The following is a 13582-nucleotide window of genomic DNA, read 5'->3' as shown; positions in this document are numbered from 1 at the left end:
AACCATCAAGACGAGTGATAATACTGTACAGAATATCAAGGAGAATTTGTTTTATTTACTTTAAGACCAATACGAGCAGTCTGACTGTAGAATAAATAAAACAATCTGTACAAATGTGTATAAATAACTTCTCCAAGTCGACATTTTTGTGCTATAATGTACATTTCTTCAGCCTGCAGGCAACAAATGCTACAGATTTATTTAACTGGAGTTTTTCCACAACATTTCAACACGGACCGGCGCGACATTACGTCATGATCGCACTTACAGGAACAGCATTGTCCGTTTCTCTTTCGTCGCTCTGGTCGTGGATCAGCCACAGATTCAACTCGTCCAGCTTGGAGCACAGCAGGGAGTCCACATCCTGGACGCTGAGGGACGGCTCGTCTTTGGGGAAGCCGCCTCGTCTCGGCCTGGACGAGGACGGACCCGTCTTCCCAACGCCGACCAGAGGTTTCTTTGGCTTTCTGGCCTCGCCCACTTCCAGGAACTCCAAAAACCGTTTGACACGCCGCGGGCCGAACCAGGACTCGGACCCATTCTTGCGGTTGAGCGGCACCTCAAAAATGGTTTCCAGGCGGCTGATAGACAAATCAGTTGATGGGATTAGGGCTGAAACTAACTATTACTTTAGTAATTGATTATTCTAGCCATTATTCTGACGATTAATCAATTAGTCTGACGATTAATTGACTGTGACGATTATTCTAACGATTAATCGATTAGACTGACGATTAATTGACTGTGACGATTATTCTAACGATTAATCGATTAGACTGACGATTAATTGACTGTGACGATTATTCTAACGATTAATCGATTAGACTGACGATTAATTGACTGACGATTATTCTAACGATTAATCTGATGGTTAATTGGATGAAAAAATTGGCACATTTTGCAGATTTTCCTCACTTATGATTATTTTATGCAACATTAAAAATATATTCAAAGAAGCAAATGAATAAATAGATTCCTTTTAAAAATAAAAACATTTAATTGCCTAAAATTTAACACAGCATTCCTTGAGGGAACGCTTGATAATTTTAGCAAAGGAAACTCGCAACTTCTCATTACAGTGCAGTGCTAATCTGTTGGCTTTTGATTAACTGATTATAATATCTAGAGCTGTCCAATAGGTTTTTTTAAAAGCAGAATTAGAACCGGGTGAAGCTAAACCTGCCATTTGAGCACTTCTTTGTAAAATATATTTACAGACACAAAAAGATTTATTTTCTATCCCAAATGCAAAATGAATTGATTTTTCATAGTTTTGACTTAATTACTGCTCTCAGTACGTTGTTCTAACAGTAAATGTCCTTTTTAAAGCGTCTGTATTCTCCAGTTAATGATTAATCGATTACTAAATTAGCTGACGATTTATTTCAGTTTTTCACGATTAATCGTTTCAGCCATGAATGGGATGTAGACAAATGCAGCTGATTACTCTGGTGCCACCTTCTGGTTAGACATTTTACTGGCAAAAATCAGTTCAGCAAGTCCTGAACTTTTCATTTCCTGTTGAATAGATAACGAGTCTGGAGCAAGTAGTATGTTTTTGTAAAGAACTGATTATTTTAATTATGTCCTGATACATAAAACTATTTTTATGAATAAATATAAATATTGTTGTGAAGTTAATCCTCATCAAAGACCAGTTTGATAAGAGCTTGTGGTCATAGTCCAGCACTGAAACACTACTAAGTGCAATGCACCACTATGAGGCAGTTTTTATTCATTTACTGCAAAATAAAGCCTTTAATAATATCTATATCCTGCACCAGTCAGCATATCAATACGGTCATTGTACCTTATCGATATCGGTACTTTGTACCTTCAGCTTTGTGGCTTATTTCTATCAGCTTAAATGTCTTTGATCAAACAAAAACAGAAGCAGATTTCAGTCACTTTTAAAAGTTTTAGACGTCAGTAAACAAAAAGCAACCAGATTTATCTGTTCAAACAACTAAACGTGACGGGAAAGTCCAACCATCATGCTTCTCAGAGTTGATTTTAAAGAGACCAATGCATACATTTGAGGTTTTAAGGCTAAATATTCTAAAAATTAATAATTTTTATCCAATTAATCATCAGAATCAATTGATTAATCAATTACTAAATAATAGTTACTTGCTCATTTTAGTGGCATTTGGGAAATAGAAATAAATTTGACAATTATAACTGACGTAAAAACAGGAGATGTTTGATCCGATTCAACTTCAGAGAAAATAAAAATGGTTTCAAGTGTCAAACATGCAACACTAATTCAGGAAAAAGGCAATCAAAACCAATCCAGAACCTTGTGGAAAAGCAATTATCCTGTAAATCCAACAACTGCATGAGTCACTCCTGGCAGCAAAAACTGCCTTCATGACTGAGATAACTGGAGATGAATTACATCACCATGAAAGAATCAGTCACTACAGCTGCTCCTCGTGTTAAAAATAGGTTATTATGCGAGTAATTATACAAGCTTATGTGCCATTATGTCTGTGGTGAACATTTGAGACAGATTAGACTGGCACTTATCAGCTGCTCTTCCTTAAGCTGCCATCATCAGGGGGAGTTGCCTTCAGCAGCACTTCTGCTTCTTAGTTACTTTCTTTTATTTATTAGAGAATACATAAAAACACACACACACACTCCCACCCATGGCGACAAGCTGCCAGCAGTCTGCTCAGAAAGGCAACATGCTCAAAGAGCAGATCAGGAGTTATTTAAACAGATGACTGGTGCGGTTCTGGCCCGTCGCTGCACAAACACGCCACAGAGAGCTATAAATACTGCGGTTTTTCCGCTCCAAAGAAGACATGGACGGCTCTTTGAAGATGCACATCAACAGGTGACCAATTATTCTTCCTTGAACAGGTTAGGATAGGTCTACGCAAAACATTTTCATTTCATTTTTGCACTAAATCATTCTTAGATCATTAAAATTGAGTCTGCTCAGTTCACAATCAGCTGTTGTAACATTTTATTTAAATCTGCTGCTGGCCCCTAAAATCAACGTTTACACTCGCAAGTAAAAATGGCTGCAAACAGATGCGCAATTATACAACTGTACATCTCTGAAAAGCAGAAGTGGAGCCTCCTGCATAACCAACAAGAATACCGCGCATAAACCGGTAAAACCAGCTAACCAAACATGCTGGAGCTCCCCTTGGGTTGCTAGGTAACGGCGCTAGGCACGGTAGTGTTGCTATGCAACGTCAAATGTGACTTAATAATCTGGAAGTTTTTCAAATGGCTCATTTTCCAGACACCAAAAAACATGAGCTTATTGCCAAAAAAATCATCTGTGTGTTTATTAAAAGCCTTTGGTTGTTTTTAGAAGCAGTTAAGAGTCAAATGGAAATAAAACAACATGCAAGATGTGAATTTTTCAAAATATCCCCTTTAAGTGTCATCACTGGATTAATGGTTTCTATGTAAAAACACAAAACAAACATGATTTGTTCTTACCTTTCCGGGGGTTTGCTGAAATTCTTATTGGTGTAAATTTCTTCCAAACTAAAGTCTTTCTTCTTCACCCTGAAGGGACACAGAAAGAGAACAATCAATATAAATCATGATTTCTTTTAAACCCAAAGCTTCTCAGGGAGCCACTGTTCAACTTTGTTTGCATACTGTGGCATTAAGGTACTTTATTCTGCTAAACTGTCAGAAAGTGAAAGAATTGAAAGATTCTTTTGGACGTAAATGCTGAAGTCAAATCAACAGCATAAAGTGGCAGTCTGGCTCTGAACTAAAAACAAAATGGCACCAATAAATGATCTGTTGGCAAACTACAAAATGGCTGATAGGAGCAGATATCTAATCAGATGCCTGACCCACATGTACAGCAATAAAAACTGTTGCTCAAAGAGAATTAAATGGTTAAAAATGAATGAAAACTTTGTTGGAATTGATTCAAAAAAATTTAAAGATCATTTTAGAAAAATTGTACAGAACAAAAGTATAGTAATGTGTGTGAATCGACTCATTTCTGTAAAACGCGGGTCGTTCAGCGTTTCTACGTACCGGACTGGTTTGGGCAGACCCATGGGCGTCAGGTTGGTCTGAGGTTTTGGCAACGTTTTCCGAATCCGGATGGACGAAACCTTTTTTTGTTCTTCATGTTTTTTGTCAACCTTTAACAAAAACATCCCATTTATACGACCTGCAGAAGGGAGCTGTGACCCAACCAAACACTCTTAAACACATGTTTCACACCTTACTTCTACTTTAGAGGATTTTATGGCCCTGAAATAAAATCCAACTGTCTAAATAGGATCTTAGAAACATTTATGTCCTTTAGATGAAGTCATCGTTTACAGACAAGTTGCAAAATGTTTTCCTTGTATCTTTTTCTTGACATATTAAGACAAATTTTTAACTTTTGGCCACAATTCCATAATAAAATGCTTAAAAGATAATATTTAAATATAACAAAATCACTATATGCACATTAAAATATGGTAGTGACAGCAGCATGTTCTGAGCTTACTCTTAGACTTTAGGGGAAACATTATGAATAGATTTAAATTAAAGTCACTTTTCACCTAAAACCTTCAGCCAACAGCTAGAAAGTTGAAAATAAGGAGAGAAAAATGATGTTGAGGAATTTAATCGGTTATTCGATTATTATGTCATATTTTAAAATAAATTGTTTTCCATTTTTTAAATTCTCATTTGTTTATGTCACAAAATCCAGACATTTTAGCAACGTGTGAAAACTTTTCAGAGCCTGTTATTAAGGCTGAAACGATTAATCAGATGAATCATGATTAATCATGATTAATCAACTATTGAAATAATCGTCAACTAATTTAGTGTTAGATTAATTGTTAACTGAAGCACACAGACTTAAAAAAGCCATTTGCTGAAAAAACAACATATTTATGACAGTAATTAAGCCAAAACTGTACAATAAATACATCTTCCATTAAAGATAAAAAAACAACTGTTTTCTCCTACTAAGTAATCAATAGATCACTTCTAAACTGTATTGATGTTAGTCAGCAGAAAGTGCAGAGATTTCACATTTAAAATATTAGTTTTAGCTGCGAATTATCAAGAATACACTAAACAAATGCTACGTTGTTGCATTTTATGCAATACAATATTTTCTCATTTAATAAAGGAATTAAATGTATTTAAATATTTTTAATATAATCCAAAACAGTCTGCAGAATGTGCCAAGTTTTTTTTAATCCAATTTAATAATCAATAGATTAGTCAATAACTAAAATAATTGAGAGTTTCAGCCTTACTTGTCAGTATTCAAGTAAAAAAAAACAAAAAACATACATACTCTAATTTCAGAGTCAGACAGAGCTTTTTCCTCTCTCAGCCCGGCGTCTTCAAACTCCTGACCGGAGGAGCTGGTGTCTTCGCCGTCATCCTCCTCTTCGCTCTGCTGCCTTCTCGCCGCCTCGTACGGCGCCGGATTCTCACTTTAAAGAGTCCAGAGTCGATATCAGAACAAAACGGGTCCTACACTTCAAAAACAACTTCTTATTCCAAGTATTTTTGTCTAGTTTCTAGTGCAAACACCTTATTACACTTGAAATAAGACAAAGCTAACCTTATATGCAACTTTTCAGCAAGATTTAGAAGCTTGTTTGGAAACTGCCTATTTTGAGTGTTTTTGTACTTTCACTTGGGTTTCTACCCTTAAAATGCTTTAAAAAATCCACCCATCTGTTTTTGGGCAATAAGCTCGTGTTTTTTTCTAACGTGTCTGGAAAATGAGCCGTTTTAAAAACGTCTGGATGAAAAGTCACAAATCAGCAGTCACTGCCCCGTTACCTAGCAACCCCAGCAGAATTCCGCCCGTTACCTAGCAACCCAAGCGGAATTCTGCCCGTTACCTAGCAACCCAAGCGGAATTCTGCCTGGACTTACAGATATTATTTCAATTTAAAGTAACAAGAGGTTGTAATTGAAAATATTGAAAATGGAAAAATATTAGCTTCGCCTATAACATGGGAAAAATGTCTTGCTACAAGAGAAACTAGCATTTTTTCATCAATATTTGGGAATTAATGACTCATACATCTTGCTGAAAATGTACTTTTGTGTCATTTCAAGTGTACTAAGATATTTGACTAGAATCCAGAGTGAAAATATTTGGTAAGATTTGGTATTTTTGCAGTGCGGAGACTAGAAAACATCACTCACCTGGGATCCAAGGAAGCAGCAGAACTAGATCCTAAAGTGAAACCTAGGGAGTGCCAAGCGGTGGAGCAGGAAGAGGAAGGGGGCGGCGAGGGAACTCGACTGGAAGTGCCGGCGTTGGCAGAAGTTGCCCTGCAGTCAGATTTCTTGGAAAGGAAAGCGAGAGGGCTTGAAAGGAAACAGGAGGCGAGAGCAGTGAGGGAGCTGCAGGGGGAATGTACATGAGCAGGTGAAAGGTTGTGGGTCATGGGGTCATAGAAAGCAGATCTTCTGGACGGATACACCTCCTTCCGAAGACAGAGAGGAGCGATCTCCCTCTCCACCTCCACGCTGCACACCGTGTGTCGGCGCGCCCGCCGCAACGACCTTTGAGCGTGGGAGGTTAAGTTACCATGGTGATGGTGCGTAGCGTGCGTCCGGTGGTGCGGCGAATGCGGAGGGGAAACCCAGGGCGAGTCGTCATGATGGAGGATGAGAACGTCTGGACATGAGTAGCTGCGCGACAGTCGCCTGGAGATGTTGGTTTCTGAAGAGCGCATGCGCGTTGCGGATAGGTCTGCGTCCTCCACCGTGACGGACCGGGATCCCTCCTCGGTTTTACTCATCCTGCTATGTAGAACCCGGCATCTCCTCCTTTGGGGATCTTTCCTCCTTCGCCTCACGTCAGCAAGCCTGATGCTTGGCCTTGGACTACAGTTACTGATTTCAGAGGCTTTGAGAAAAGTCTCGCCTGTCCTAGCAGCAGAACTCCTCTGTTCATTTTCCATAACAGTTTTATCTTCCTCGTTCAAGAGCCCAGAATGGACCAGAGGAAGTTGGGGATCACTTCCAAAAATAACTTTGTCCATGGAGATTTTACCTCTGCCATTTTTTGACTGGCTCTCTTTGGTTTTCTCTTGCTCTTCGGCTAACACTGAGAACTTAACAGTGCTCCTCAGGCTGTTCCTGAGTCTCTTGGACGGCTGGTTCTCTCCTCCGGTTGATGCGTCTTCGCTTTTAAAACCCGTGCTCATCGGTTCCAACCCATCATGCGACGAGGCATACACTAAACTGCTCTCCACTTCTAAACTCGTGTGATTTGTCGATTTGCGTTTTAATTGCTTCTTATTTGAGTTCCCACACTTGGTTGCCTGTGGGATTTCCTTTTCGTCGGAACGGACAAGAACTACAGACAACCGCTTCTTCACCGGTTGTTCTGCAGTCGGGTTAGGCACGGTAGTTTCCACATCCATAAGATTATCATCGCTGGATATCATCGGGAGCCGTTTGCAGGAACTACTGGGCTTGGCTCTTTTGCATTTTGAATTGTTCTGCGACTCACTGCTGCTTTTCTCCAGACAATCCTTCCTGTCCTGTTCACTTTTTGCTTTTGCGGTCGCTCTTGTCGACGCCACCTGCCTTTTATTAACCGGTTTCATCGTCTCATCTGCGCCTCTCTTTCTCTGCGTTCTTGGACCCTTTAACACGTCTCCTCCTGAAGCCATGCTCATCTTCCTCTTCACATCGTCTTGGGAAACACAGTTCGGCTTCAGCCCCCTCTTTGCTCTTGCAAACTTTGACACCAAACACATCTCGGGGATTTGTTGGCACTCCATCTGTTCTGCATCAAAAGAAGGCTTCAGTGGACTTTTGTTTGTGGCGAGGCCGTCGAGCTGAAGTTGATTTCTGTCTTTAATTTCAACCGACTCGTATCCGTTTCCCGTGTCTCGTCTTGAGAGTGGCTTTACGCTGGACAGCTTGCCTTTGTGGCCCTCCACAGCGGTGTAAACGTTTAGGTCTGATTCATGCGAGGCACTTTTACGTAACAGGAAAGAGGAGCCAGACGGTTCGCCGGCTTCTTCGGAAGCAACACAAACCAAAGGCACAACGTCAGGCAAGTTTTCATCTCCCCCACTTATTGCACATTCAAAACCGCCTGTAGTCCTGCAAACTGATTCATTAAACTGCAGTTTTTTAGATTTTGTGGGTGCGGTGCTTATCTCACTTTTTGTTTCCGCAGAGTCAACGAGACTTTGTGCTTCTGTCTGATACTTGTCGCCTTTCTCCGATGCGTCGACGTCAGTCGCGTCATCTGCCTCGAACACGTCGTCTGCGGTCAGAGGACTGGTGGCTCTGAAGAGCTTAACAGGAGTCATGACAATCTCAGTGAAGCTAGCCATCTTTGATTTTAGGGACTGAAAGAAAGGGCCAATCACCCATCCCTTCGAGACCGAGGCGTCTTCACCAAGGTCGCCGCCAGCAAAATCCTCACATGCGTCCATTCCAGGTAACTCCTGGCATGCGCCAATTCCAGGTAACTCCTGGCATGCGTCCATTTCAGGTAACTCCTGGCATGCGTCCATTTCAGGTAACTCCTGGCATGCGTCCATTTCAGGTTTGGTATCGTCAGGGTTTCGCATCGTCTGCTCTACAAATGGTTCCAAAGGAGAGACATTGTTCTCGCTCTCTGTGCTTTTCGAGTTTTTCCACCTAGAAAATTACGTAGAAAAAAAGCATGGCTGAAAAAAAAATATTATTGAAATAATCACCAACTAATTCAGTAATCAAATATCGTTAATTGGAGTATACCAACTAAAGTATGCCAGAAAAACTTGATTCAGTAACTAAGCCAAAGCTGTACAAAAAGTTCCAGTAGTTAAATGGAGAATCTGCAGAATGTGTGGTTTTCATCCAATTACTTGGTTAATTATCAGATTAAAATAATTGTCAGCTGCAGCTCTAGAAAAAAAGACGACTCTTGCTTTGAAAACAACACATTTTCATTTAGTAAATATTTTCCCCGGCTTTGGAAAAAACAAACATTTATTAAGAGGAAAAGCACAGACATGTAGGCTGAGTAATTCACACTTACTCATTTTGGTGCTCTGCTGTAAATCTGATAGAAAACCCAACCTGCAAATAAATACACAAACAGTTTGTTGATTTAGTTGCAACAAAAACACATTTAAAGTGAATATTTGTGCAGAAGCTTAAACTTGTTGAGGCTCAAACGTAAAGACACAGCGATATTTTAATGAATGCTCCCTTACACAAACACAAGTTAAAACCCAGTTTAAGTGGATAAAGCGGGCTAACGTTTCTCTCCTAGATCAGCAGTTTCCAGTTGATCCCAGGATTGAGGGAGATTGCTTGGATCAGACGGCGCAAAACTTGACACAACAAAAGTTGATCTGTGATTAACGTATTTAAGTCCAAATTACTTATTTGCTAATGAATTTAAAACATTTTAAGGCCTCGTTTTTAGATACATGAATTTCAGACTTTTTAAGGATGTGCGTCTACAACACGCATAGTTTCTCCAATACATGCAAGAAACCTTCGTTTTGGTTTAGATTAAAAACAAAGCGTTATGAAATCAGCTTACTATAAAGAAAAAGAACGCAAAACTCAGAGTCAGAAAAGCCATGTTTAAATTAAGGGTTGCACCAACAACTTTATTCTTTACTCTGCAATCAATATGGTTGTTTTGAAACCATTTTCAAGTAATATAATGGTAAAAATGGCTAAATAATGCAAGAACACATTCTCAAAGGTAAACTTTAAATTCTAATGAACTAGAAGACAAATAAACAAAAATCAACAAATAAAATGAATTATTATTATGTCTATGTAAGCAAAATTGTCCATAAAAAGGGCTGGTTGAGATTAACTGAAAACTTTTGTCATCCAGTTTTAGAGAAAAACAGAGAAAACAATAAGTTATGCAAATGGAAATGATTGAGTTTGTTTTATTTTATCATGCTATTAATTGATTTACTGTGACAAGGCTAAAACTAAACATTTAGCATTCAAATAAATTTCCAGCAAACATTGCTTACTACATTTTTAAAACAAATATTTTAACTTCATGCTTTGTGGCAGAAAATTAAAATCAAATTTTGATTACACGTGTTTTTTTGGTTGTTGGTCTTTTCGAGGTTTAAAGTTTGGGACTTTCGGGTTATACTATATAAACAAATGTTGCCTTACTTAGAGAACATCTACAACAAATTAAAAGTCCTGCACCAAACTCTTTGCTTCAAAACCCACCGGGAAATTTCCTAAACGAGGAAATGAGGTCAATGAATGACTGCGTAATATCATGAGTCTGTTAGTAGGTCAGATAAGACACTAGATTGGTTGTTTATGTCGGATGCAGCAGACCGTGAAGGAGGATTAAATCACTTCATTAACCCTCACACCTCATAATCCGCACACCATAACAACACAGCTTTTATAAAAGACAAATTAAGAACATTAAACACTTTAACTTGACCAGTTTGGTTCCAAATCAGCTGATTCTGTTAAAACTATATGAAGTCAAGGAAAGAAAGCAAACCTTGTTTGGCTCCTCATGCAGATGTGTTCTTCCTCCTCTCTGCAGCTTTGACTGTGATGCTTGTACCTACACAGCATAAGAGCAGAAGTGCTCAAGTAGAAGCAGTTTATTTTATTTTTTAAGTAAGGTAATCGACGTACCATGTTTGGTGCTTCTTTTTGCCTCTTTGTGGAGCACGGATTCGGTCCGGATTGTATCTCGGCAGCCTGGATGTCTGCGCAGTCCAGCTTTTTTGGGGTTTTGGCTCTGATGTCCTGGATGCGGCCGCTCCTCCGGTGTCCGGACGGCCCGTCATGAGCACAGCTAAAAGCACAATTAAGAACATGGCTTTCTTTATCGCAAAGAAGAAAAAATAAGTTAAAAAACTTTTTAAAAATTAAAAAAATAAAAAACCGCTAAGAAGAAAGCAGCAGGTGAAGCAGCAACCATACCTGGGGGTGACGGAGGAAAGGGGGAGGAGAGGTGACGGAGGGTCACTGAGGGGGGGCGCACTACACACGGGAATTGGGGGAATAGCATCTTCATCCATTGGACAAACTACTTGGGAGAGCGAGTCAGAGGGGAAAGTCAACATCCCATTTGCTCTCTTTCACTCAGCGTCTTTCTCCTTTTCCTGCAGGTCTCTGCAAATCACGTGGGACGGAAACAAAGCAAACGGAAAAAAACATGCAGGGCGTCACATTTGAACAAAAAAATAAATAAAAAAAGTCCAAGACTCCAGAGTTGATGCTTACTTTTCTTAAGGCAGGGATGGCAAGTTTATTCTGAAATCAAAACAGAATAGTATACTTTATATAAACTGTAAAATTTCATGTACGGCTTTAAAAAAAAGGAAATTAAGAAAATAATTTTAAAAAGAGTCTGGTTTAATACATTGTCAATTATTTTTATGCTTTACAACTTCAAATATTTTCTGTTTAGGTCAAAAAGTTATGATGCGTAACCGTGGCAACAGGGTATTGTTTTCAAATTCAAAAACACTTTAATGGTCCTGAAGAGAAATGAAATGTTGTTGTAACTCATAATTTAAAATCCTATTATTGTAAAGTTATTGTAGCTAGTGATGGACAAAAGTATGAATGCTCTCCTGTAGAGGTCTGTATAGCAGCGAATTTGAAGAAGCCTCCAACTGAAGACACACCGTTTTTCTAAGGGTTGTCCATAATTTTCCTGATTTTATGTAAAGTCCTTAGATAATTAGGATGATTAGAATCTCAAAAGCTTTAAATAACTCCTGAACTACGACTCTGAAAGTCAGGCTAACCGTAGTGACGCAACTGCAATTAGCAATAAAAAACTACAACAATGGATTTCTCTCAGTTTCGTGCCTTTAATATGTTCACAAAAACCGAACAGTGATTTGAACAACATCTGAGATTTAAAGAGACACAAACCATCATAAGTACTAATAATTTATACCTGCAACGGCAGACATGTTTTGTTTTGAACTGCAGATTTCTGAGCGTGTTCAACACCAACAAAAACTTTGAAAATCTGAAAATCTACTATAAAAGTGTCACTCTTCTGCCTCGTTGAAAGCAACCCTTCAAAAAATAAAAACAGCGTCTTCAGTCAGAGGACTCTTCAAACTTGATGTGATACAGACTGCTGCAGGAGACGTTACCTGCCCACAGCCATCAACATCTACAATAAGCCTTTAAATGTTGTTACAACATCTAACTTTCCTATGAGTTCAGTAAAACGCAAGTACACATTAAATATGAAATAAAACCGACCAAATTAAACATAGTAGGAATTTAAAATTAGCCAACGAGCGCCCTAATTTTTTAAACATATCTTAATTGCTCAAATGATACTAAAATTACATTTAAAGACTTTTTCAAAAGGCTTTCACAAACTTTTCTTAAGCATATCTTTATTTCTGGTGTTTAAAATTAAAGCTTATTCCCACTCTTTGTGTTTTATTGTTTTTAAGTGACCTACGCTACACCGGGTTAGAGGGAAAAAGTTATCAGCATCCAGCAACCGCATGGCGGTTCTACACACCTCAATTATACTTAAATAAAACTGCGTGAATAGCACAAACAGCTTGGTACCGGAACATTTCAGTGAGAGTTTTAAGTAAAACCGAACCAGTGGTCTGATCAAAATGGAGCGTCGTTTAATTGCTGGAAGGAATGTTCTTCATTTCAAACTTTTATTAGCAAGCCAAAATAACTCGATACTCCTACGAACACCTTAGATACAGTAAAATTGCAACGTCTAAATGATTTTAACTTGATGAAGGCAGAGCGTTATCGCATCTCCATATATACTCCACAGTTTTGCTACTCCATATGTGTATCAGTTGCAGTACCAGGTAATAGTCGTAGCCGGGAACTGTCATTTTTCAAAGCTTTCTATGACGTCTTTAAAATGAGCGGAAATATTACCACATTATGATTCACTCGGTTACACTAAATAAAAACAAATACCGTTAGCTGAACTCACCTAAAGCCTTCAACTTGACCGTGGGTCTGTATTCGTAACCCGCCGTAAACAAGACATGCCGGACGGACGGACGGACGGCGGCGGCGCCCTGCAGCGAGTCGCTAATGTATCCGTTTCTTTACAAATCTAACTACCAGACAAGACCAACCGACCAATCAGAACGTGAGTTCGATTCCGCCCGAAACGCCTTATTGAAATCTGACCAATCACAGCGTGAATTTCAGGGTCGTTGGTTCAGGGCAACCAATGAGGAGCACGACTGGAAAAACATGAAAGTTGCTCTTTTCTTCATGCCCTCGAGTGAACTAATATTTTAAAATTATACTGCAAACATTTTATCAGAAAACTAATACATTTAACCACAAGATTAATTTAAAATAAATATATAATTTCAAAATAAGTTCAATCGACAATTTTCATTCAGTTCAATTCAAAAAATACTTTATTTAAATTAAAAGCTGTAGTAACTTGTATCGTCCATATCTACAGATTTGTTGGTGATGCTGTAGGGAGGAAGAATCTGCGGTAGCAGTCAATCTCGCAACCAATTTGAAGAGGCCTCTGACTGGCTGCCTCATGACTGTCATAACATACAAAAAATACATACCCACAATAAGAAATAATGTTTTAGTAATTAAATTTAAACTGCAGGAC

The 13582-nt window shown here is 38.8% G+C and overlaps 1 protein-coding gene across 1 annotated transcript; it reads right to left on the bottom strand.

The window, feature by feature from the left end:
• Positions 1-35: 35 nt before the first annotated feature.
• Positions 36-13083, bottom strand: prr14 (proline rich 14). Its single transcript, XM_008416339.3, has 11 exons — positions 12929-13083; positions 11212-11241; positions 10909-11100; positions 10618-10780; positions 10478-10543; positions 9011-9051; positions 6163-8628; positions 5294-5435; positions 4021-4130; positions 3463-3531; positions 36-581 (listed from the first exon to the last, which is right to left on the bottom strand). Exons 3-11 carry the CDS (start codon positions 11049-11051, stop codon positions 248-250), a joined length of 3534 nt encoding a protein of 1177 aa, XP_008414561.2. The 5' UTR covers positions 11052-11100; positions 11212-11241; positions 12929-13083; the 3' UTR covers positions 36-247.
• Between the last annotated feature and the right edge of the window lie 499 nt (positions 13084-13582).

The sequence above is a fragment of the Poecilia reticulata genome, chromosome 8 (genome assembly GCF_904066995.2).
Source record: "Poecilia reticulata chromosome 8, P_reticulata-male-v2, whole genome shotgun sequence".
Classification (NCBI taxonomy): domain Eukaryota; kingdom Metazoa; phylum Chordata; class Actinopteri; order Cyprinodontiformes; family Poeciliidae; genus Poecilia; species Poecilia reticulata.
Note: the sequence above shows the minus strand (reverse complement) of the source record. Positions and strands in the feature narration are given on the sequence as shown.

Coding starts and splice junctions, on each gene's coding strand:
- prr14 (XM_008416339.3), bottom strand. CDS start 11,051: ATGTTGACTTTCCCCTCTGACTCGCTCTCCCAAGTAGTTTGTCCAATG. Junction 10,544..10,617: donor AAAAAGAAGCACCAAACATG/GTACGTCGATTA, acceptor TATGCTGTGTAG/GTACAAGCATCACAGTCAAA. Junction 8,629..9,010: donor ACAGCAGAGCACCAAAATGA/GTAAGTGTGAAT, acceptor GTAATTTTCTAG/GTGGAAAAACTCGAAAAGCA.